Source organism: Hydra vulgaris, chromosome 08 (genome assembly GCF_038396675.1).
Source record: "Hydra vulgaris chromosome 08, alternate assembly HydraT2T_AEP".
Classification (NCBI taxonomy): domain Eukaryota; kingdom Metazoa; phylum Cnidaria; class Hydrozoa; order Anthoathecata; family Hydridae; genus Hydra; species Hydra vulgaris.
This window is the reverse complement of record NC_088927.1, coordinates 20,474,269-20,501,795: the sequence shown is the minus strand read 5'-3', so window position 1 is coordinate 20,501,795 and position 27,527 is coordinate 20,474,269. Positions and strand designations below refer to the sequence as shown.

At 28.7% G+C, this 27,527-nt stretch overlaps 1 protein-coding gene and 1 long non-coding RNA gene across 3 annotated transcripts; both read left to right on the top strand.

Moving 5' to 3' along the window:
- Positions 1 to 63: 63 nt before the first annotated feature.
- Positions 64 to 27,527, top strand: LOC136083113 (TNF receptor-associated factor 6-A-like). Its single transcript, XM_065802522.1, has 5 exons — positions 64 to 209; positions 23,600 to 23,780; positions 24,052 to 24,106; positions 24,219 to 24,363; positions 27,397 to 27,527. The coding sequence occupies exons 2-5, from the start codon at positions 23,614 to 23,616 to the stop codon at positions 27,525 to 27,527; spliced, it is 498 nt and encodes a 165-aa protein (XP_065658594.1). The 5' UTR covers positions 64 to 209; positions 23,600 to 23,613.
- On the top strand, positions 19,504 to 21,705 carry LOC136083676 (uncharacterized). Of its 2 annotated transcripts, XR_010639979.1 has the most exons (4): positions 19,504 to 19,709; positions 19,909 to 20,005; positions 20,765 to 20,837; positions 21,520 to 21,705. It is a non-coding gene; the product is annotated as an uncharacterized LOC136083676 (long non-coding RNA). The 2 variants fall into 2 exon arrangements; XR_010639978.1 differs by lacking the exon at positions 20,765 to 20,837 and having other exon boundaries at positions 19,507 to 19,709.

The window sequence follows — 27,527 nt, the reverse complement described above, 5'->3', positions numbered from 1 at the left end:
AGCTTAGATAAATATTTAATGGTTGAATGCGTTTAAATACTCTTATTTCAACTTTATGTTAAAGCTAAAGGACTTACGTTTAAAAAAACTGATAACACAAATATAAAAAAACCTTTGAGAAATAAAATACAGTTTAATACTATTTCATTATTATAACATTTCAGCGAAACTCTTTTCAATATCTCAATTTCAGTAAATAAGAAAAAAAGGTAACTGTTTTTTTTTAAAAGATATCTTATTTGAAAGTTTTTCATAATAAATGACAGAATGCTAAACTTGGCATTAATATTGTAACATCATTGAATCCAAAATATGGTTCTTGTGGCATATAACTGTAGTTTCAAATTTCTTTTTATACTTTTTAAATTTAAAATTTCTTATTATACAATTTCTTGAAAAGCTTTTTAAGATTTTTAAGTCTCATTTAACTTTTTAAAATCTTAGTTAATCAATCTGAATACAGAAGGATAAAAATGTACTTCTTATTTACAGACTAGTAAACTACAAAAACAAAGTTTAGTTGTATCTGATTTTAGTTTTTTGATTGATTTTTTTTTAAACACCACACTATGAAACGAAATGCTCAAAAAGTGGCCATAAGTGGAATTTTTTTAATACACCATTGTCGTTAATTTTTTTTACAACTTATTAGAATAAATATCAAATAATAAGAAAAATATATATTTTGGTTCTCTATTGTCTACTATCCTAGTCAGAGAAGCATTATTTTCTACCTAGTAGAAGCTAAAAAAGTTCGCTAAAATTCCCAAATATTTTAAACTTTTCTAATTTTTATTTTTTTTTACTCATTTAGATGATTTTTTTATTTTTTTTTTATCATAAAGCTTTATTTAGGCAATAAATATCTTTCATCTTTTATCTTTTTCAAAAGTAAAAAGCTTAAAACTATTAAATATAACTTTTGCCAAATGAGTAATTAAAATATTAACTGAAAATATAAATTTTCCGATAAATATTGTTTTTGAAAATAATATATCTCAAAAGTTCCGCAGAGTTCCACTCTGAAATAACTTTTTTATCCTATGGGATGTTATCATGGATAACTAAAAAAAAAATCAGCTGCCTCAAACTGCCCGAAATGGATTTATGGGTATAAGTATAAAAAAAAAAATCTGTGAAAATATTTTTCCTCCAACAATGAGGGGGTTGTAAACTGTACGTGGTCATTACTTCTAAACAACAAAAGATTTTTTTATGAAATTTGAATTCTATTGATAAAATTAAACTTTATTTTAAGTTTTAAAACAATTATGTTTAAAATACTGTTGCCCCTCTCAAAAGGTTGAAGGGGGCCATTATTTGGGTTCTTCATCTTCCTAAGCTCCAATAACCGTAATATTTTGTAACACATCCTCATTTGACAATAGTATTAAAATAAAAAATTTGGGAGTTCATGCCTGGAAAAGTGTTTTATCTTTATTTCTTGAATCTTGAATACAGATGTTGTTAACATTATGTGATTATATTATGTTAAATGTTACATGACGTGTAGTGGTTTATAACTAAAGTGGATAATTGTTGTTCATGGTTTTGTGTGTAATTGCTAATTTGTTTATATTTATGCATGTTTATGTAGGTTTTAATAGTAATTTTGGCGGTATGTAGTTCAATATAAATCATGATTAGAATTTGTAAGAGACAAGTTCTCGTTTAATTAAAAAAAGAAAAATTTTATTCATAACATTATTGTGTTTATGTGAAAAACTACACATGAGGAGGATTGATGTTTTGTTTAAAATCAAGGAAGTTGGAACTAATAATCCCAACTTGTGCTCTGTGGTTGAGAGAGAAGTGAAGATTAATATGAATGTTAAAAAAGATTTAAAAGGGAAGATTAAAACTTTTCTTGCCAAGCTCAAGATCAAATATGAAAAGCACGGAAGAACCTTCTCTCGACTTGAGGAACGCGAGAAAGAATGGCTGGCGTTTAAACTGTACCCAAGACCTGCTCTTCCCACATCAAGACCAGGAAGACCTGCTACACAATGGATTGATAGTTCGAAGAGAACTAAAAGGAGAAAGGTATCCAAGAAGAACTTGCCTGTGGTGCTGCGTTGAGAGCTTAATCAAGCCCAGGAAAGACCGACTTTTCAAAAGTTATTAAACATTCTGTTCAAAATCCAGCTCTAGCTAGTAAAATTATTGAAAATACAAAAACGAATCCAATAATGATGAAAGCAGAAGAGGCTCTTGCATTAAAGATAGTTTGCGATCTCAGTGATTCACAATATTAAGTTATTAGAAGCTCTTCACTGAAACGGAATGCAGAGATGTACCCTTCAGTCAAAGTAATATTTGATGCAAAATCCAAATGTTATCCAGAAAAATTTGGAAATTTTAGTAACATCTGCCAAATGTTATGTTCAGTCAAAGGTGAACCACTCTTTATCAAGAATTATAAACATATCTAATACAGAGTGTCTAGATGGATCGGAAACACTCTATATGAAAATTCTAAATGAAAGCTGAAATGGATGGAGCCTCTTCTCAAAGTGTATAAAATCAAAAGTTTGATAACACAGATCTTTCAACAGGAGTTGAAAACGAAAAATCCTTGTTCCAAACTGCAATTGTTCCGTTGAAACTGGAAATAGGGGCCATCACTGTATGGTCAAACCCAATGCCTTCAAGTCCCCACTTTTGTAAGCCTCTTTACCTGCAATACCAAAAAGAAACAAAAGAGTCATCAAGAGCTGAAGAATTAGATGTTAGGATGCAAATAGAAATTCTTCAAGATTTTGAACTTGAAATCCCCTTTTCTAACCATAAAGCAAAAATGAAAATAAAAACTGAGATGACCATGTTCGACGGCAAGGCAGTGAATGCTGTAACAGATACAAACTCAACTCAATCTTGCAATGTTTGTTCTGCCAAGCCTAGTGAAATGAACAAGCTGGATGTAATTAGAGAAAATGTTTGCAATAAGCAAGCTATAGCTTTAGGATTATCGACACTGCACTGTTGGATACGAATTTTTGAATTCATTCTACACTTGGGATATAAAATGGATATTAAAATATACCAGTCCCGATCTCCAGAAGATAAATTATCTGTAAAATCTCAAAAAAAAGAAATCAAAAGAAAGTTTAGAGAGGTATTAAGCTTAGTGGTTGATACTCCTAAGCAGGGGTTTGGAAATACTAATACGGGAAACACTGCAATGAGGGCATTTCTAGCAGCAGAATCTCTCTCTGAAATAACAGGAGTTAGTTTGAACATCATTTTAAGACTAAGAAGCATATTGAATGCCGTTTGCAGTGGGTTCCATCTGAACTTGGATGCTTTTAAAGCATACTGTTATAAAACTTCAGAGCTGATAGTGGAAACATATCCTTGGTACATTATGCCACCTACACTTCATAAGGTTCTGGAATATGGATTTTTAATTGCTGAGCATTTGAATCTTCCCATTGAAGCGTATTCGGAGAAGGCTCAGGAAGCACAAAATAAGGCCATATGAAATGAAAGACTCAATCACACATGCAAAATATCTAGAATTAATGTGATGCAGAAACAATTCAATTATTTACTAATAAGAAGCAACCCTGTCATCTCTTCGATTGCTTTCAGGAACCCCAAGACATTTTCTTGTCCTAACTTTCATCGTGACATACAGGACCTCCTCAGAGGAGACGAATAGTTATTTTTGTTCTTAATAAATGTTATCTTTAATTACATTACATATTAATACTTAATAAATAAGGTAAATATTTTTTTCACTTAGAAAATATTTTTAGAATAATTTCTAGAATCTAAAAATTAAAAATAATTGCATTGAAAATTCAAGGGAGGAGGGGGTAAGAGGGAGGGAGGGGGGTAAGGGGAGGGGTCTACTACTTGAAAAGTTTTTAATTACCCACTTTTTAAGTTTGTTTTTGAATTGGAACAATAATTTAGGTAAGCATGATGAGATAATAAATAATGCGGAAGCATTAGCTACAGTGACAGGCATTATTGATGGTACAGGATCTTATGGAGCAGCAGTCGGTCAGTTTTTAGTACCCGTTATAAGTAGGCATTATAACTGGAACTTGGTTTTTTATTTTCTTATAGTAATGGTTATAGCGTCTATTTTCTTTTATAGTAAGAACCAGTAGAAATTTGAATACTAAATAAAACGTTTTTGAAAATTAAAAAATTTACACATAAACACCTCTGTGATGCAAATTATGCTAAAATATTATTTTATTACTTTTTTTGCTTTAACTAATTTTACTTTAAGCACCAACTCAACGTACGGTTGTTTTAAAATTGAGTTTTTTTGTCAACGTTGATTTAACGTTAGAATGTTCAAAACTGTTTCAACAACAACATAATTTAAAGTAATGAAAAGATTTATCTTAACCACTTCTTTACTTTTTTCGACTTTTAAGTTTGAATTCTATACAACATTTTTGCGTAAATTAACTGTCAAAATGTTTATGATAAAGTATAGATAACTCTTATACGGAATTTCTGTCTTTTATTTTTTATTATTGCTAAATTTCGACATATATAAATATACTATAAACGTATATACAATAAACGTACAAACAGTATAAACATACAATTATATCACAAATTATCCGTTGAACAATGCATAAATCATTTTACTAAAAGATTCAGTTACTTATTATCAATAGGTTAGTATTTACTGAAGCTCAATGAGGTATTTAGAAGTAAAAAGCAGCGTAACGTTTACATTGTTATTAAAACTCAAATGAATAAAAATAAATTAAACGATTTTTTTTAAGGGTTTTTTTAATGTTTACGTTTACAGAACAATTCACGGCTTTTACCATTTCAAAACACTTTTATCTTCAGATGTTCTACCTTTAGAAAACGCTCTTTTACTATCCATTGGTTGTCAGATCCTAGGCGGAAAAATCGAAGAACGAAAGTAATTTGTTTCGTATGAGACACGTCCGGAGATCCATTAACAATAATGCAAAAATAAATGGCTTTGTGGATCTTTTTAATAATAGCAGCAAAAACAGTTTCACCACATGCCATAATGAACTCATATTGAGTTCTCCAGCTCAAATAGTGTGCTTTCATACTTGTTCCTTGTTTTTGGTGTCGAGAAACTTCTTCTAGAAGCTATGAAATTCAGGGCTAAAATTATGCTTTTATCCAAAAATAGAGCAGGGAAAACAAACGAAAGCTTTTGCAGCTTTACTCCAGATAAACCAGTCACTGTTAATCTTCCTTCCGTTGAGAGAGGTTAAGAAGATTCAATCAACGCCTTCAAGGGTTCATCAACGATGTTGGTAGCAAAGTCCGTCTAAAAATGAAATGTTTTTACAGTTTTGGAATTAAATTATGAATATAAGATTGTGAATAAAAAAGTAAAGCTGTTTATTATACCTTGACTACTTGGTTGGACGTAGAGTTATTAGATGCCTTTTTTTTTAACTTTATTGAAGCCACACTCTTCCAGTGTACGTTTGTTCTGGTATTTTTTTAAAAATTTTTCAATAGCTTTTTTTCTGGCTTGGGACCCTGAATCAGGCTTTCGAAAGCTGGGCATGAAGTTTAGTTTATGAAGCTGGGCATTTGTTTCGAAATAGAAATGAATTTTTTATATAGAATTTAACTCTTAATGGAATTATGGACAAAAAGAATTAAATACACTTTTACAATATCAAATTAATTGGAATGAATGTATTGAGAAATAATTATAGAAAAATGTTGGAATGAGAGTAACGTAACTAGGTATGAGCAAAAGTTCATATCCGGTCCGCTTTGTTAAAATCAGATTCGGATTTTAACAAACCGGGCCGGGAACCGGTTTTAGGTTAGAACTTTCAATTACGGGTGAGCAAAAAGCTCACCCACTCTTGTAACCATAGTTAACCACAACAGTCACCCATGGTTAGCAAACCATAGTCACCCATAGTTAGCAAAATGGACCGGATATTCGGTCCGGTTTTTACTAAAATCCGAATCCAAATTTATCAAAATATCCGGCTTTTCTCACCCCTCAACTTAACTGATTTATGTAACATATCATTAATAATGTTTTAAAACAAGCCTTTTGTTCAGATAAGTGTTATGTAATTCAAATTTTAACTAAATTTAAATTGGAGCCATTGCAATCAGTCCTTCCAATCAGAAAAAATAGAAATTTTAAAACTTCCATTTAACTAACCTATATTTCGATTATATATATTATATACATATATACTACCGGCAATTAATTTGAGACCAGTGATGAGAAAACAGTAATTCTATTAAAAATCAATTAAAAATTAAATATATATATATATATATTTATATATATATACATATATATATATATTTATATATATATATACATAAATATATATATATATATATATATATATATATATATATATATATATATATATATATATATATATATATATGTATATATATATATATACATAAAAAATATATATATATATATATATATATATATATATATATATATATATATGTATATATAAACATATATATATATATATATATATATATATATATATATATATATATATATATATATATATATATATATATATATATTTATATATATATATATATACATATATATATATAAATATATATATATATATATATATATATATATATATATATATATATATATCTGGTAACATCATTAAGATTATTGAGTCCATCTTTTCCAATCGCACTATAAAAGATGTTCTGGATGGACAGCACTCTTTTTCATATCCTATAACTTCAGGGGTTTTTCAAGGTTCAATGCTTGGTCCTATACTCTTTTTAATTTACATTTACGATATTTCAGATAATCTCAAATATAAGGTGACATTGTTCGCTAATGGCACTACCATTTATTCTTATCAAGATAAAAAGCCACTACTCTCTGATTGCTTGTGGGAGGCATCTGAGCTGGAAAAGAATCTCACTTCTGCTACAGCATGGGGCTCGCAGTGGCTGGTGAACTATAATTCAGATAAAACTCATTATTTTTCAGCCTATTGTTGACGCAATAATTTAGGTCTTCCTATATTTATGAACGGTAATGTACTCGATGAGTCATCTTCCCTTCATCTTCTAGGATTAACTCTTACTTCCAATTTTCTTCGAAACCGTATATCATATCCATTGTACAAGTAGCATTTGCTAAGATTGCATCTCTTTTTCAAGCTCGACAAATTCTTACTCCGGATTCTATTCTTTATCTCTATAAATCTCAAATCCATCTTTTTATGGAATACTGTTTCCATATCTGGGGTGGATCTTCTAATGATGCTCTTCCTCTTTTAGACAAGGAGTGAAAACGCATTGTAAACATAGTTGGACCTGCTCTTGCAGCCAACTTCCAGCCATTATCACATCGTTGTAACGTTGCTTCTCTTTCTCTTTTCTATCAATATTATAATGTGCACTGCTCTAAAGAGCTAGCACCTTTTGTGCCATCTATTAAATATTATTCTCCTGTTACTCGTTATTCAATTAAATCTTATCTTTTTTCTGTGAATGTTCCTAAGTGCTTCAAAAACTCTTATTCGTCTAGTTTTTTTCCTCGAACATCAGTTCTTTAGAATTCGCTTCCTTTATCTTACTTTCCTGATTCATAGAATTTAAAATCATTTAACTCCTCTGTCAATCGTAATTTTGCTCAAAGTTCATCATTTCCCTTCCAGTAACTTCTAACTCTAATAGTGATTGCTTGAAGCCTTATTGGAAGCGAAGATGTAAAAAAAAAATAAAACATATATATATATATATATATATATATATATATATATATATTTATATTTATATATTTATATATTTATATATATATATATATATATATATATATATATATATATATATATATATATATATATATATATATATATATATATATATATATATATATATATATATATATATATATATATATATATATATATATATATATACAGTGTTGGCCATTAATAACATCAAGTTATTTTAGTATAAATAAAAGTTTGAAATTAAATATTTTATAAACTAAAAGTGATTTTTTCATGAGTTTTTTTTTATTGAAATAAATCCAATACTCACAATATATATTCATTATAAAATAATAAAAATTAAAAAAAAAGAAATATAAAATATTAATACTAAAACAAGTGTTCATTTGCATCAAAAACAAAAATATGGCCAAAATAAACAAACCACAAAAACAAAATAAACAAACCTAAATTATAAAATACTAACAAAGCAAAAAAAAATTATTATTATTTTGTTGGCAATCCTTTAGCTTTTCTGCATTCACTGATATGTTTAGGCATGGAGCTCACTAAATTCTGAGAAATCTCTTTAAGAACACTATTCAGTAGTTTTGTTACTAATTCTTTCAGCTGGTCCAGATCTTTTATTTCAATTTTACTAAGATTATAGATTAACTCAGACCACAATTTATATATGTAATTAAGATCTGGATTATTGGCAGGCCAAGATATGGTTTTGATAATGTTTTCTTCAAACAATTGCTTGCAAATCTTAGAAGTATGGAGCATTACTTTGTTGGTAGATTTACGTGTCTTTTATGCGAATAAATGAACGTGTATTTCTTTTACTTGAAATGCTGAGCCTTCCAGGACATGGAAGATTATAAATTGTATTGTATCTTATATTTCGGCTGATTATTCTGCTAAAAGTGGCATGTGTTATGTTGCAATGGCGTTGAAGACATCGGTTGATTAAACGTTGCGGAGATAGCTAATGCCTGTTGATTGATTTTGTTTTTGTTAAGTGGAAATAGCCCAGTATATTCAAAACCAGCAATAGCGTGCAAACGTGTAAAACACTTACCGCTCTCATACACCTGTTTGAGCAACGTAGGAAAATTTTCTTTATTTAAGATTTTGCATTTTGTGTCTTTGTAATATTTGGTAAGAACTGCCTTCCAAACTTGTTTAACATGGCAATAGATACCTCTGTCCAGTGGCTGAAGAATGTGAGATGAGTGGGCTGGTAGACAAATCAAAATTTTATATTTTTCCCGACATAGCGATACTGCTGCTAAACTGACGTGAGACGTATGTCCATCAAGATGTAAATTATGAAAACCACTAATAGCTTGACATTCTGGTATATACACTTCCTTCAACGATTCAATAAATGTGTCATGCTCCATCCAACCAGATTTAGAAATTGATTATTTGGTGCCAGTCGGATCACCTAAAGCCCACTCAGATCTAAAGTTTCATTTTGCTTTGTTTACCACGAATGGTGGTGTAAAGTATCCATCAGCATTACAGCAATTGTTCACTGTATAATGGATTTTTTCATTGTTACCAGTGAGCTTCAAAACACGCTTTGGACCTTTTTGACATATTACAGTTGCTTTGCCTTGATCAACACAGACACCTGTTTCATCGCAGTTCCAATTGTGACAACCAGAAGTTACCACAATAGTTTTTAAATAGACCTGATTGATTTGTACGAAGAAGGTAACCGCATACGAAGTTCATGACATCATTTTGTGTTAAACTATAACCTCAATCACATAGGAACAAAAACGCATGCACCATAATTGAATCAGTTTGCTGTGAGAGTACGGTTGTTGATGCTGTTCCTATGAAGCTAGCATTGTTGTTGTTCTTGCGACCTATTAGAGTTGAGAATGGAATGCCATATTTGAGTGCAGCTTTCCTGATTGAAGTATTTTTTTCTTTTATATCATTTAACGCAGCTTCAATATCTTCTTTATTGTATGACTTTTTACTTGTTGTCATCTTGAAAGTGAATAATTAATAAATATCATTGAGTCATTTTTGTAAAGTAACTTTATATAGGAAGAAGCCGAAACTATCACATGAAAAGATCCAATAATTTAATTCACCTAGGTATCTAGTTTAAAAATTCACACACTACTTAATGAAGAAATTTAAAGTAAATATGTGAACGATCGGTTTTACCAGAAAAAATTTAATATTAATTTTTCTTACTTTTTTGTCTAATTTTTGACCATAAAACAAAAAAAAATTATGTAATCGGTATTAAAATTAAATTTTCTACAAGATAGAGGTAAAATTATTTTTAAACGAATTATGGTTCCCGAATAATTACGATAGCAAATAAAAGGAAAAAGCTAATTATTACGACTCTCTTTTTAACTTTTATAAAAATAAAATGACTGTAAAATGACTTGGATTTTATTTTGACATATCGACATACGATCTTTAAATGTATTTAAAGTTGGCGCGTTTACAGTGTGCTGTGTGAGAAAGTTCAAATGGATTGCAGCTCTGTTTGTGAAAAAGTATGATTTCTCCTCACATCCTCTTACGAATTGACAGTTGAGCTGCTTGTCATGGCCGCGCAGGTTTTTCACCTCACACCAAATTAGTTGGTGCTGTAAACCAAAAAATGAACTTCGTCAATGTTGTTGAAAATCTTGAATTATTGGATTATATCTCCACGTAAACGACGTTCTTTAAGGGTGGTAAGTTTGAGTATCTGCAGACGCATTATTTTATCAAAATGGCTGATAAATAATATTGTCTTAGTGACGCGGTCTTGAACATCCTCAAGTAACTTAATGTCTGTTTCTAGATACGGGGTCCAGGCTTGAATGGCGAATTCTAGATGTGACCGGATATACGTTATATAGAGTGTGCGCCATAAAGTTAAGTTTCTACTGTGGAAAGAATTTTTGAGCCTTCCTAATATGCAATTGGCTGTGGATGCTGCTTTTTCAACTTGCGCTCTGACTTTCAGGTCGTTAGAGATGAGAATTCCAAGGTCACTTTCAATAGTTGTAGTTGCAATTGTGTGGCGCATGCCATCGGCGGTTTCCATAAAGTACTCATGTGATAAACGTTTCTTTGGACAACCTGCATGCATCACTATACATTTATCTATGTTAAATTAATTATTTAACCGCGTTATCAATGTCTGCTTAAAGCGTTGTGATGTCCGATACTGACTTTATGATCCCTATAAATTTGCTGTCGTCAGCGTATAGTAATATCTTGTGAACGATACAATCAGGAAGATTGTTTATAAACAAAATGAAAAGTAGTGGCCCTAAAACAGAACCTTAAGGAACTTCACTTGTGACGTTCTTCCACTCAGAAACGTATTCTCCTAGGACAACACGTTGCTAACAATCTTTAAGCCACATTTCAATCTAAAGTAGCAGTTTGTTGTGAATGCCGTATGCTTTTAGTTTATGTAGGAGACGTTTGTGCGGGACTTTATCGGATGCCTTAACAAAATCGGAGTAAATAATATCGGCACTGTAACCTTGGTGTATAGCCTCGGTAAGTATATTGCGAGCTTCGAAGAGGTTAGCCAGACATCTTTTTACGAAGAAAACTGTGTTGATGCTTGGAGTTTAGATTGTTTTCCACGCAACGCGCCATAGTATTTTTGTGAATTATTCTTTCCATTACTTTGCACGGTATTGAGGTGAGGGAGACTGGTCAATAAATGTGAACCTTAAGTTTGCTCCCTTTCTTAAAGATGGGAGTAATGTCAGATTTTTTCCAAAGGTCAGGTACGGAGCCAGAAAATAAATATTGTCTAAAGATAGAGTTGAGTGGTATTGCAAATGCTGCAGCACAGTTACGTAAAATAATTGGATGGATTCCTTCAACACCAATTGATTTAGTTGCTTTAAGATAACTTAGATGATTTTGAACGTCATCGATAGTGGACCGATATTCATTAATTTTACATGTTGCTTGAGTACCATTGTGAAATGTTGGCATACTACCATCAGGTTCAGTTTCAAAGACAGACTGAAAATAGTTATTGAGAGTGGAGCAAATTATGTTTATATCTGTTGTAATAGTGTTAATTTCCTCTTCAATTGAACAGAGAGAACCTTTGGCTTCTTGTTTACTTCTGACATAAGTATGCACATTTTTTGGGTAAGATTTTGAATCATTGACGAGCTTCTCCTCGTGGTCTGTTACCGCCTTATTTATGGTCTTCTTTACTAACTTGCAAGCAAGTTTATGTTTTTCTCGAAGTGCCTAATGTGTTTCTTTACCCCAGATTTTCTTTTTTTTGTGGATAGTTTCAAGTACTTTTGGCGTAATCCACAACGGTTGATTTTTATAGAACGGTGAAGTTGTTGTTGGAATGAATTAAATGACTGCTTCGTTGTAGTTTTTAACTAGAATCTGCTAATTTATATGCCCAGCGTTTCTACTGAATGCTTTTATCCAATCTATAGATGCTATGCAGGTTGATAAAGAAATATAAATAACTTTGCTCAGGATAAATCGTTTTTTATCGAACTAGTTGTTGTGTTGTGCCCCGTCAAAGCAAAGAGTCCGTGTATCATGCAATGTACTTGACCTCCTGTGGTATTGCCTAGATGGTCTGCTCTAGTGATACCTATGGAGCGGTCTGGTTTGTCTCAGAATATTAGGTCAAGCGTGCTACTGAAGGGACATCCTAATGCTTGCGATATGTTGGAAATGTAACCAGCTGCGCAAGATGGCACTCATTGAGACATTCTTGAAATTTTAGATCGGTTGAATGCTTGTGGGCTACATAAACAATGGTTGCTACAGCACTTCCCTCTTCAATGATTTGTAAAAATTTTCTTTAAGATTGAAATCTCGATAAAGAAGCATTGAAAAACAGCCTAGTTTTTGAAGAACAGTTTTTGCTGCTAATATGGTAGCTAAAACACAAACAAAGTAGTCATCGCTGATGTCGTGAGGACGATAAATACAACCAATCAGAAAGATATCTTTCCCAATTTTGATCACACACCATATTTGTTCAATTTCGGGCGAGTTATGTTGGGTAACATTAGTTTACTCAGCTAGAATACTATCCTTGATATAGATGGCAATATCGCCTCCTCTGCCGATTCTGCCCAAACGATGTAATTGATAACCAGCAATTGATGTATCAGAATTGTTCGTGAACCAGGTTTCTGTAAACCATATGACATGCGTTAACAGTGATGGATCTCGGATGTTAGCTAACCTGGCAACAAGTTCATCATGTTTATCTTTATTTAGTGAGCATGGATTGTTGGCTCAGTAATAAAGTGTATCAGAAAAATCGGTAGTAGGTGGATCTCTAAGCAAAGCTATATTGTGACTGTATTGCGGTCGCATAGTTCGTTTAGGTTTTGCCCGTTTGGGTTTTAATGTTTTGGTTTTTAATAATTTTTTGTCTGGCAAACTCAACTTGCAAGCACCATTTACATTCTACATCAACATTATTCACATTTGAACAATGTAATAATGTTGATGTAGGTGTCAAGATAATTGGACAGTTTGAAGACTCCGTGAGTGTTGCTGACATGTTAGTTTCCATCAGTGATGATACGCTAGACGTATCATCACTGATGGATTTTTTGCTAATATCATTTTTTCATTTGATATTAGTTACTTAAAAAATATTTTTTGTTTTAGTTGAACTGGTATTGAAGATGGTATGATTTGGCACAACGTAATATCACCCAGTATCTCTTCTGTGGAGCAACATGATAAATGCGTTGTTAAATTGTTTTTTATTATGTTAGTTTTAATTCTAGGATTTATTCGCGTGTACAGAGCCGGGTGGGGATGAACTGCTATTGGAGAATTTTAATTTTCTTAACCTCAGTACCTCTGATACCAAAGTAGTGAAGACCAGTAAACTTGTTGTTCTCTCGCGGTATTTCTTTGTTTAGAATGTTTCTTTTTTGTAAGTAGTTCTTTCTTTAAACTGCGCTCTGCTCTGATTAAATCAGGTTGAATATTTAAGTCTTTGCTTTTAGCTAAGTTCATGGCGCGTTTTAAGATTTCATTTCGTATTAAATTTCCATTTACAATTTTGACAACTAAAGGTGCAGGTTTTCGGGTACTGGCAGATGTGTCGTCCACACTTTTACCTTCTTCATCCATGCTTGTTAAGTTTTCCTTTTTTGTGCATGATTCTGGTGTTGTTTTGCTCTTATTCGATAAAATTTTGATATGGATACATTGTTATTTGGTGGTAGCTGTAGTTCACTTAAAAGATTGCGAACGAGATCGTAATTATCATGTTTTCTGTATTCTTCGCCAGGTTTAATTGATTCTTTTAATCCGTATAAGATTATGTTATTTGCTTTTTGATCTTTTTTGGATTGAAATTTCGAAACTGCCATTAAACAGTTATTTTCTTGTACATTAAGTTTCCTTGATTTAAATCTGTTCCTTGTTTCTATTTCTTTAATTCATTCGCCTAGATCAATTATTTGCTTTTCTTATTTATAAAAAACTGCCTTGAAAGCCTTGATCATAGATTTTATTGCTACTGCGAAGTGCTCTTGTTTCAAGACTGCAGCTATTCGATTAGGGTCAGGTAGAGGAATTTCTGCCTTAGTACACAATTCGGCCATTACTTCGCCAAAATTGTCAAGATCCAACCATTCGGACAACATTGCAGCTGCTGTATATATATATATATATACATATATATATATATATATATATATATATATATATATATATATATATATATATATATATATATATATATGTGTATATATATATATATATATTATATATATATATATATATATATATATATATATATATATATATCTTGTAAACACAGTATTGAACAAAAACTTTATGTGTTTTTATCCGTACATTCCATATATACATTAACTTTCAAACTGTCAGGCTAAAAAGAAAAAGATAATAATGCACGTATAAACTTCAAATGTAAATCTAACTGTATAAAAGAAGTAACATATTTGTTAATCGATTATCCTTTTGTAAAATAAATTAACGCCGTGTACCACCGTCATAAAAATGGTAGTTAGTAAAATAAAGAACACCTTGAGATTTCGAGTTATTCTTAAAACAATTAGAGCGTATTCTTAAAACGGTGACAGATATAAGTTTTTAAATCTATTTTCAAATAAACAGCTTTGTTTTAGTTATCCGAAATCCGAGAATAGACAGGCGTGCTTTGCTAAGATTTAGAAAGTGCCAAGATCATAAAAGCAATGCAATCGTTGATGCATTTCAGGAGAGTTTTTTATAAGTATAATTTATTATAAAATTACGTATTTAACTAAAACCATATAAAGTTATATAACATCAAAACACACTTCTCTATCGAAAAGTTTGCGGCCTTATTGTCTTATTTATTTTGACTAATTTAAAAGTGTCAACTGTCTTATTGTTGTATGTTTAAAGTACATTATTGTAAATAAAATAACATTAACAACTGTTGGTTAACAAAAAAATTAATTATTATGGCTTTTAATAAATTTTGCAGTTTAAAAACTTTTAATTGGTTACTTAAAAAATTATTGTTTTTATTTGGTTTTTCTTTAAATTCGCAGTACGCAATGGCCATGGCGCTCTATACTGAAGGCCTATTCATCGCGCAACCGTAAGCCGTGACTGGGGGCCTATTATTTTTACGGATTATCAGCAACTCTGCTATAAAATTATATTTTGGAGTCAAAATATGACTCTTAATGAGTTTAATTAGTTTATTTAGAAATATTTGTATTAAAATGTAATTAAAAGGTAAAATTTTATATTAAAAAAAAATTAAAACAAAGAAAATATTTGCATGTATTTTAACAACAACAGATACAAATCATTCTTTTCTAAACAAAATTATGATAAATTTATGACAAATATATAACTTATATATATAAAGATGTCACTTAAGGATTTATGACAAATTTTATCTTTTATCGAATGGAATAAGACAAAGCAAAAAAAAACCGATTGGCAATCATTGTCAATCGGTTTTTTTTAAGAGTCGAATTTTAAGAGCACCACGATCTATTGACTTGAGGTACTCACCAAACTTTTCATAATAAAGTAATGTTTGATTGAACAAAATGTTTTCATTATATTCATTTCTACATACATAACCAGCAATATAAATCAAAGACATTTTGGTAGTATCAGAAATTGATGACTCTAGTTTTTCTAAATTGTCAAATATTTCACTACCTGCTTCACATAAACATATGGACAAGAAGCACACTCATGAGCTGAATTAATATCAAAAGAATCTATGTCAATATTTAAAGATAACAACAGTGATGTGTGATTTATATGCAATTTTTTTATAAGATGTTGAACATTTATAAAGTAGGCACCCCCGGAACCTTGTCTCAATTTCCCAAATTTTTTTTCTAAGAGGTCACATGTAAACATACCAAGAAGAACAATATCATGACTTGTTGCTAATAAATATATACATAGCTCGACAATACCATAGCAAGTATGGTGAATTGATTTTGCAGTGTCATTAGATAACTGCTTCACTCTTTTGCCATTTTTACAACACATTTCAAGAGCCATATCACTAAACTGAAGTAGAGTATTAAGACGGCAATCATCAGGACTACAAATAGGTGCTTCTAGTGGATCATTGTGTCTTTTTTAACCAGGTTATTACTTTATTTATAAATATTGCAGTATCCTTAGAGTTTGAAATTATTTGAGAATAGGTCAGCAAGGCATGATATGTCTTATCTGAAAAAACTTTAAGGCAAGTAGATACATTTTGCCTTTCAATTGGCTTGGGAGCTATTGCAATTTCATTCAAGTCTGACAATTTGACTAACTTCTCTGATTCAATTTGATATAAGGAATTAAGGTGCTCCCATTTAGCTGTACTTTGAATACCATTATCACTGTACACTAGCTCCCCAGTTTTTTCTGTAAGCCATAGATTCTTAATGTTTTTCAAAAGATGAACAAAGTCAAACAGTAAATACATCCCATTTTCCGTTTTCCAAGGTTTTTCTGGAATAGTATGATATAATTTAAAAAATGCTTGGTGTACACGATTACAATCACAGATAACAACTTTTACATCGCCAGATGATGATTTTATAAGATTTATGTTGGAGTTTATTTGTTCAAACAGAAAATTTGAACTTAATTTTGAAATTGGAATCATCTTGTACAAAAATTTAGGACCACCTTTGAGACATACTATCATAATTCCCAACACAGTTTTAGCCAATAATGATGGATCATCTAAATATTTACCAAACAATGTTCCACCATGGTAAAGCATCATTTTTTTGACATATACTTCATCATGAATAATTATACAAATTTTTCGTTTTTCTTCAATGTTTTTGAAAACTTTTGAGTCTAAAAAACTAGTATCATCAATTTTGCAAACTTTTGGTGTTATGCGTGTCAAAGTATTAACTGTTCGCAATTGAAAATCGTTTCTTAATTTATTCTATAAAGCACGAGATGTTGAAAAAAATTCGAAACTACATATAATTGTATCTGATTCATATATTTTTTTTCCAATAAGTTTTGCAGACATAACTGATATTTGTTGCTGAATAATGTTTTTCTTATGATCTATTTCCATGACATTTAAAAAATGTAGTATTTCCTCAAACTTTGACCAAGAATCAACAATATTTATACAATTTTTACACAAACTTTTTATAAAACATTTTATTCCACAATAAAATATTTTAAAATGTAAATTCTCGAAAATTTTAACAAGAAATAAAGGAATACCATCATAAAACGTAATAGATTGAACATTAATTGTTTTTTCAATCATATATGCTATTACTGAAATTGGAAAATCCCTGAGAATATTTAATAAAAAATTTTTAAAATCAATATATGTTGCTGTATCAGCCAATAAAAAAGTGCTAAGTTCATAAGTTCTAACATTTCTAAAAATGCTTAAAGATTTCCATGTTGTGCGATGACGTGGTAATGGAGTAGGTATTTGACTTGAGTAATACACTTAAGTATTCTTGATCATACAGATGGTGGCATTTTCGGTTTTTGTTTTCCTTGAACAGTAACTTTTTCAAAAACTGTTGGTTAATGTAATTGGCAAATAACAATTTCATCTGAAACTAAAAGATTAGAATTTGGAATACTTTTTATCCAAATATTTCTTTCTTCTTTATCTTTAGGAAAACGATAAACTGGTATTTTTTCAAAGCTTTTATTATTTTTAGTACTTTGGTTTTGGTTTTGCAGCCATATACACAACACTTTTTTGTCATCTATAAAGTATAATTATTTAAAAGAATATAAAAATATGCAAACCATAACATAAGATTTTCAAACACTTTTTTGTCAAATATAAAAAATCACTACCCATATCAGACATAATAAATGTAAATATATATATATATACATATATATATATATATATATATATATATATATATATATATATATATATATATATATATATATATATATATATATATATATATATATATATATATATATATATATATATATATATATATATATATATATATATATATATATCCCAGTCGGCATATCTAGTATTGTAAATACTCTGAGTATTGATCACGTATGACATACCGCCATTGATACCAGAAAAATGCGCATTTAGTTTTAAGTTTCGAACTCGAGTTCAATACCACTTATTTATCAAAAATACGTATTTATAATATTTGATCAAAATCGGATATGATATCGAATCCGATTTTGATCAAATATTAACAAATAAGGGGGAAAACGAAAATCTTTGCTTATAAAGCGCGTGCTATTTTATTGACATTTCTGTTATGCTATTACCTTTTTTGTTCTGTTTTAGAAATTTAAAAAAATAAGTTAAAATTTTGAGCCAACACTGACACTTTAATTGTTGCTAAACGTTAAATTTTGTTATTAGGATTGCAGTTCTTTTATCTGTTTTTTGTTCTTTATTCAATAAGTATTTGATTTAAGTTAGATATGATTATAATTTGATATTTTATTACGAGATATATGTCTTTATATATAAACCTTTTTAGATATTTTCATGTTATTTTTAAATTTTTTGTTCACACAATTCAAGTTATATATGTTTATAGTTTGCATATGTGTTTATATTATGTTCAAAATTAAAAAGTTTTTGATAAATATATGTATGTGGTAATATGTGTTATATAATTGTTTTATAAATGAATTTTTAAAATAGTATAAAATGTATCTATTGTGTATATAAATATTATAAGAAGTGTTTATATATGTGTTACAAATTTAAATAAATATATTGTGTTTTATAGTTAGTATTTATGTTTATATTATGTTGTTTCCATGACATAGAAACAACATAATATAAACATATATACTAACTATAAAACACAATATATTTATTTAAATTTATATAACATATATAAACACTTCTTATAATATTTATGGACCATGTTTTCAAAGTGTGTGACTTGGCAAACGTGTTGAGCAAGATTTTGCATAAAGTTGTTATTTATGTTACTAATGTTGTTACATTTGGCTTACCTTTATGTTGGTGTCTATTGTTAAAAATTATAAGTGGTTTTATTATTGAAAGTCACTGCTTTTAATCATTCACTAAAAGCCACTCAAGAAAAGTCATTTTGCCACATATACATTTTGTTTATATCTTAATTTGAATTTTTAGAACCATGATGTACCAACATGAATTGTTTTCTAAAAGCTAACATGAAATAACAATACTTAACAACTACTACTCTCTTATCATGACATCTTATCTCTATCTGTTATATTGATTTGTGATTCTTATATGATGTTTTTCTTTGTATTTACTTATCCATTACATTTTTTTATTTCAGATTAATCATATGATGGATTTATGCAATATAAAAGAACGAATATATGTAAATTTTTATGAATTTTTTAAAAACATCTGCTAATAGTTAGTCCAGTCAACGTTCAAACTTCAATTTTGCATATGTCATCTTTAAGTAGTTTCTAGGCTTTTCTAAATGTGTTTCTTATTCACATGGTTTTACAAGCAAGGTATGCAAGCAAATTTGAGCTGAAAGTTTTTTTTTAGCATTTAAGGAGAATTGGCGTTACACTTTTTTAAATTTAATTTGTTTAAATATAGTAGTTTTAACAAATAAATGTTTGTTTGTTCTTTGTTTTTTTACTTATTTGTTTTCAGATTCTTAAGAACTTGCCAACTTATCTAAGTAAGTTTTTTTTTTCTTTTTAGTGCAATTGGAAAGAGCTGAAAGTTATTTTTTAAAGCAATTGAAAAGAACTGAAGTGTTTTTTAGTTACTTCACACGGTATAACTGATACTGATTTGAGTAAGTTTACTATTTTGTTTTATTTTATATTGGATTTATTTGATATTTGATATATGTTATATTTGATATATATTTTATGTATTTAACATGGAAAACTGACTGTAATTTGTTGACACAAAAGTTTATAAACATAAATCTGCCTATATTTCAGTATATTTTATATTTCTCTGTATCTTTATAAATATTCTTTCTTAGAAAAAATAACAGACTAGAAAAAATAAATAAATTTCTTTGAAAGTAGTTGAAAAAAATGATGATGTATTTCCATATTTCATTGTGTAAAGTGTAATACCACTTTTTAAAGATATGTGAATAGATATATAGGGGAACATGGGGCAAGATGAAACTGTTTCGAAAAACGCCTGTATCTTAGTCTGTCCAAAAAATAAAATTTACCTTTAGCTGGTGATGTAGCGATGTAATAAATCAAGTCAAACGAGGATAATAAGTTTTTTTCTCAATGTCAGAAAAACTTTTTTAATACTTAGCTTTCGTCACAAAAATAATATTTAAAAAGAAACCATTGATAAATCTAGTAAAATTAATCTACTTCCCTTTCAGCTAAAGTCAACTGTTATATTTAGTTTTGCTTAAGAGATAACTGTAGGTTGTCATCTTGCCCCATTCGTCATTTTACCCCATGTTCCCCTATATATATATATATATATACATATATATATATATATATATATATATATATATATATATATATATATATATATATATATATATATATATATATTTAAATAATTAATTTAGAGTAAAATATACTGATTGGCATTGCTTCATTTTTTTATACAAGATTGTGCATTTATTATTTTTATGCATTAAGGTAAAAATAATTTTGTGCATTGTAGTCAAGATTCTTTTTTAATTAAAAATAATTGATGTAAATAAATGTTGTTTAATGTTTTTGATAAACGACTAATGTATGTAAACATATAAAAAGATATGGATTTCAATAAATCTTAAGTTTAAATAAAGTCTTTGATTAGAAAAGATCACAATTTGTAAGATTCTTTTACGTTCATTTATTCAGTTGCAACAATAGTAAGATTACTGGTAATATGTTTAATGATAATAGTTAAATTGAAATAGATAGTATTAGGCTCAACAAAGTTATTAATGTAAATGCTTATAGGCAACTTGAAAATAGTAGTCAAATGAAAAAAATAGATCATTTCTAAGAAATATTTTACGATTTGCTTGCTATTTTATGGTATAATTGTTTAAATTGTTTAACTATAATTGTCCCTCGATTGTTCAAATATTGTAATAAATAAAATCTTTTCAGTCCAAGTATTTAAGTTAATAAAATATTTTATTAAGTTGTGGTGTTATTTGCCAGTGTTACTACATTGTGTTGTCTAGCCTTTTTATAATCTTTTTTAATTATTCTGTAGTCACGGAATATATATTTTCTGTTATTATTATCCTAATTCTACTAACAATACAATGCAAATAGTACTTTTGTAATTAAAAATTGTAATTTTTTTTTTAATTTTATTTTTTAGGTATTTTCAGGCTTTCCGTTTCTGGTACCTGTGTTGTGACAGATTTTAAAAAGAACTCAACTGATGTTAATGCGGTCTTCGTCGTTAACTATAAGCAATGACGTTACTGAAAGGGAGTCAAAGTTAAAATATTTATAGATAAATTTGTATTTAATTTTTTAGATAATATATCAAGTTATTAATGTGTTTTTATTGTTATTAATGATTTAATAACTCATAACCCGTATTATGGGTTGCTTACTGCTAGTCATTATCATTATGTTATGAATTCATATTAGTTAACAAAATTGTATTGAATATTCTCTAGTTATCGTGTTTTATACGTGTTTAAATGCGAGTTTGATACTCAGTAGGCGTCGTATTGTATACCTGTCTACGCATCTGATGTCGTATTGTATACTGTCTGTATACAGACAGTATACAATACGGCATCTGGGGTCTATTTTTAATGCGCGTTTGACACGATAAAATGGCTAACAAATATTCGTAAGTAATGCGTATTCTGGAAAGTTTTAAATGCGCATGTAATACCAGGAAAATATCGTATTGAATATTCTCTGGTTATCGTGTTTTATACGTGTTTACAAGAGTTTCAAATGCGAGTTTGATACTCAGAAGGCGTCGTATTGTATACCTGTCTTTATACGCATCTAATGCGTATTTCTTATGCGTATTCGACACGATAAAATGGCTAACATACATACCACATCGATACGTATTTAAACGAGTTTCTAATGCGCATTTACAACTAAATTCGCCGACTGGGATATATATATATATATATATACTCATATATATATATATATATATATATATATATATATATATATATATATATATATATATATATATATTTATATATATATATATATATCTTAGGGTGGCTCTTAAAACAACATTTTTGAAAAAAACCTGTCCCTACCCCTTTACTTTGTTCTATATAATACTAAAACACAAGGTTTAAAATTTTTTTGAACAAAAAATTATTTAAGGGGTAGCTCAAGACCCTTCAAAGTTTGACTTGTCCCTAAAATTTTGAAAATAAAAGTTCTTCTTAATTATGTCAACCTGGTACTCAAAAGAAGCGAAATTATATAAAAACTTCAAAAACAGTAATCACTTTACAAAAAAAGCATGTTTAAAACAACTATTTTTTTAAAACTTGAAAATAATGACTTTTTTTATTTTCAGCTTATTAACAATTGTTTTTATTTAAGCATTTATTTAAGAAAAAAATTATTTTTTTGTAAATTGATTATTATTTATAAAGTTTTTATATAATTTCGCTTCTTTTGAGTACCAGGTTGACATACTATAGAAGAACTTTTTTTTCAAAATTTTAGGGACCAGTCAAATTTTTAAGGGTCTTGAGCTACCCCTAAAATAATTTTTTGTTCAAAAAAATTTTAAACCTAGTGTTTTAGTATTATATAGAACAAAGTAAAGGGGTAGGAACAGGTTTTTTTCGAAAATGTTGTTTTAAGAGCCGACCTAATATACATATATATATATATATATATATATATATATATATATATATATATATATATATATATATATATATATATATATATATATATATATATATATTATATATAACTCCTAACACTCTAAGGAGTTTACAAGTAAGTAAAAATACAGTGTTTTAAAATTATTTACAAAAATTTATAATTTAAGAAACATTAATAATACAAAGTTATTGGAAATATAAAAGAATCAACAAGATTCAGTTGAAAAAGTTAAAAATTCTCTAGCAAGTTTTTTAATGTGAGTTTTTCACCTTCGCAATTTTTAGAATAATTAAATAGGCTTACGGTTGCGCGATGACTAGGCCTTCAGTATAGATCGCCTTGGCAATGACAAATAATGGAACAACTTTTTTGACACTTTATAAAACACTTTAAATAAAGTGTCAGAATGCAATGTCAAACTTAAATTTTTGTATTTATAAAATAGTTTTAATTTTACTTTCATAAAAATAAGGTTTAAAAAAATATTATTTTTATTTAAAAAAAATCATAAAAAGTTAAATTGAAAATAAAATTATTCTTACAAACAGCATTTTTATGTTTTTTAAAAGCAAAGAGAGTTTAAATGGGAAGCTTGGATCAAGAAAAGTGTGGTGGATACAATGCGCATTTTTTACATAAACTTTTAGACGAATATGAATGCCCTGTGTGTTTAATGGCTCTTCGTGAACCTGTTCTAACATTGTGTGGTCATCGACTTTGTTTTTCATGCTCAGAAGAAATTAAAAAAAGGTATTGAAATGAGTTCAAAATTACGTAATGTAATATGCATATATATATATATATATATATATATATATACACAAAAGAGAGAGAGGGAGAGAGAGAGAAAAAGAAAGAGAGAGAGTGAGAAAAAGGCAATTTTTTACAATGCATTTAACACACCTTTTACGTCGTTGACGTAATATTTGATACCGAGTTAATGAGTAGCTATATTATTTATATGACATTATTATTTATATAACAAAAGTAATTATAAAATACAAAACTTATTCTTTTTTAGAAACAATGGAGATTTTATTTGCCCATTAGACAAAACCATTTTGAATTCTGAGAAGGTTACTTTATTTTTAAAGTATAATAATTAAGTCTATTTAAATAAAAATTATATATTTTTTTTAATGAAAGAATGCTTCTTAAGAAAAATTGATATAAAAATTTTTTCTATAGGTCTTTCCTGATAAATTTACTGAAAGAGCTATTCTGCAATTGAAAGTTAAATGTGATAACTTTTTAAAAAATTGTCAGTGGACCGGAGAACTAAAAACATATAATATATGTTTTCCAAATTTTGATGTAAAATACTTAACTCTAGGTTTTTTCAAACATATAAACTTTTCAGCAAAATTTTTCATTATTTTTTACTATTTTGAAAGTAAGTTATAAAACATAAATTGATAGTTTAATTATTAAACTAGCTAAGACCGTGATTTTCTGGTTCAACAAAGTATGCTATTTGAGTCACTAAGAAAAGTACATCGATGCATTAATAAATTTAAAGGGCTGGGGTGTAATGCATGAAGCAAACTTGAATAAAGTATGACACTACTTTGAAGTCTGTTTTGTCAGGTTAGTTTTAAAAAAGCTTGAGCAATTGCGTGAACTAAACTTGAAAATTTCAATATCGAGCTTGAAAAAGTCAACTGTATTGTATTAAATATATTATTACTGATACACTACTGTCGGAAAAATTGTCGATACTACAAAAAATTATGTTTCTCATTACTTCGCGCCAAAAAAGACTCAACCAAAACAATCACGTTTACTTAACTGTATTATTACTGTGTTCAATATTGTGTGCATTGATTAATGAAATCCTTAGATCAGTAACCAGTTTTACAAAATTCAAGGGTTTCCACAATTTTTCCGACAGTAGTGTATAAAAAAGTTGCTGATTTTAAGTATTTAAATGGGTTAAGATGACCACCCTCCAAACATGTGTGCGATACAACCCAGTCATACCTCATTAAAACATAGTAGTTTTAAAACCAGTGAATTAAAATATTTAAAGAATTTTTTTTAATAAAAATTTATCTTTAATCAATAAAAAGTTTCAACTTTACATTTAAGATATATTAATATAGGAATCACATATGATAATACGTTGCTCTTTTGGTGGTAAGAAACAATCTTTCACTCCCAGCCAATCTAAACGTTTTCTACACATAGTACCTTAAAGAACGTTTAAAAGACTTTTAAAAAACGTTTAAAAGACATTTAGAACGTAACTTTTAAAAAAAAATGCCGATAGGGCTATTAGTACTTCATTATATATGCTATGCGGTTATCAGCAAAGCATATATGTTAGACAAAAGATTGTTAATATTTATTTTTCTTATTAAAAATATCTTTATTTAAAAATAAAAGTTCAAACCCAACAAGGTTGCTAGCAACCACTAATTATGTTGGGAGTTAACAGATAATAAAAAGGCAGAAAAATAGCAAGAAAGTGATTGACAGAAGACATAAAAACTGGAAGCTTTAAAGCAAACATGAAGATGAAATATATTTTTAAAGCACGGATGTTCAAGAAAACAAACTAAATGAATAGAAGTTTTTTAAGCATAAAGGAACACTTACAGTAAATGAGTCTAATATATTTAAATGACAAGTTACGCAAGACTGTGTTTTGATTGATTAAACAAGTAATAATAGCTTTCAATATTAGCAAACAGCACTTTTTTAAAAAAAGGAAAAAAAAGAGATTTAGTCTTTCAATAATTAATCAGAGACTCATGCTTAGCTGTTTGAGCAGGTTTAGCAGTTTGAGTAGGTTCAACAATATTTATAATGCGTCTTTAGACTTTGGCTGTCAAGTAAACAACATAAATAAACGAAATAGGTCAAATGTGGCAACATTATTCTATACAAGAATAACTAAGATATATCTAGATGTCGAGAACAGAATCAGTTGAAAGAAAAACGATTAAAAGTAGTTAGATTTTATCTAATGCGCGACACAACCTTTCTGCTATCAAGTTAACTGTAAAACGGTTAACAAGTTTACTGTACAACGAGGGGATCAAAACTTGTATAGTTGATCACAAAGTAAGATGTTAGACTCAAGATCACTTTTTAGAAGTTTGTTAATTAAAGATTTTTAAATTTTTCTAATAATAGCTTTAAAAATGAAAATAGAAACCAAAGAGAAAGCAATAAAAAAAGAGGAGAAACCCATTTGTTTATAAAAACTAGTAAAAAGAAAAAAGTATATATCTTTTAATCAATATTTGAACCAAGTCTACACTAATGCAGAAAAACTTAGTCCCTTGTTGATCGACATAAAATGTTTTCACAATGAACCATAAAATCAAGGAGATGCATTTTGCACTTTTTATATAAAAGTACTTTTTGCAGTTGACTTAGTTTGCTTCTACCGTCTGCGTAGTCTCTGATAGGTTTGTAGCCTCTTTTTATTTTGTTTTTCATTAATTGCTCAAACTTTCTACATTGTGTTGGCTTCAGTTAAAATTTCTCTTTTATATCTCTTACATATAATTTCTTATAGGTTTGTTGATATGTTGACCAGAGGCATTAATTTGTTGCAGAAATATTTTCATTGAAAATTCTAACCCAATTTTAATTAGAATGCGTTTTTTGTTATATTATTTAACTAAAATAGTTTGACATTGGTGTCGAAGAAATTGATGACGGCTGTGCAGTTCAGCTCTAGTGGTTAATCTTAAATATTTTGTAATTTTAAATTCTGATAGGTCGATATTAGATTGATTAAAAAGAAGTAACCTTGTATTTTTGAACACAAAACAGGGTTATTTTTGTCTGGTAAAGCACTTGCCACTTTTGTATAAAACTTTGATTAAACTTGGAAAATTAGCTTATTAATATTTTTGCGTTTGATGATTCATAATACATTTTTAATACTCTTTTACAAGTACGATTAACGTCATAATATATTCCAATGTCCAGAGGCTGTAAAATATGAGATAAAATGACAGATAGGCAGACCACTCGGACGTTGTTTTCTTAAAAAATTTTAATAAATTTTAATGACACATAAGTGATGTGAATGCAATACAAGAATGTTTTATCCACTAATCCCTTTAACTGCCGGTATAAACAGCCGTTCCGACCACTCAATAAATTGCAATTTCACCATCCATTCTATGACTGATTTTAAATCATAAATTAAGTATTAATTTATGATTTGAAATCATTTTTAAATCATAAATTAATACTTAATTTATCTGACAAACTGTACACAGTTTGTCAGATAGTTTAAACTATCTGACAAACTGTGTTCAGCACCAGTGTCTTTGTCAGTTTTACTGTTTTTGGTATTGGTACAAATGCCAACTAACTAATCTTTATAACCATAATACTTCAATAGGATGTAAACATGTTGGGCCCGATCAACTTCCTTTAAAGATAGGCTTTGAACTACGTCTAATAAGTGGTCTTGCTTTGTTTTATCTTGTGATAACTAATAGCGATTCTTTTAAAGATAGAGATAAAATGTAA

Excerpts from the sequence above, each read along its gene's own strand:
- LOC136083113 (XM_065802522.1), top strand. The coding sequence starts at position 23,614 with ATGGGAAGCTTGGATCAAGAAAAGTGTGGTGGATACAATGCGCATTTT. Across the intron at positions 23,781-24,051 it reads TCAGAAGAAATTAAAAAAAG|AAACAATGGAGATTTTATTT; the intron begins GTATTGAAATGA and ends ATTCTTTTTTAG. Across the intron at positions 24,364-27,396 it reads TGTAAAATACTTAACTCTAG|GATGTAAACATGTTGGGCCC; the intron begins GTTTTTTCAAAC and ends ATACTTCAATAG.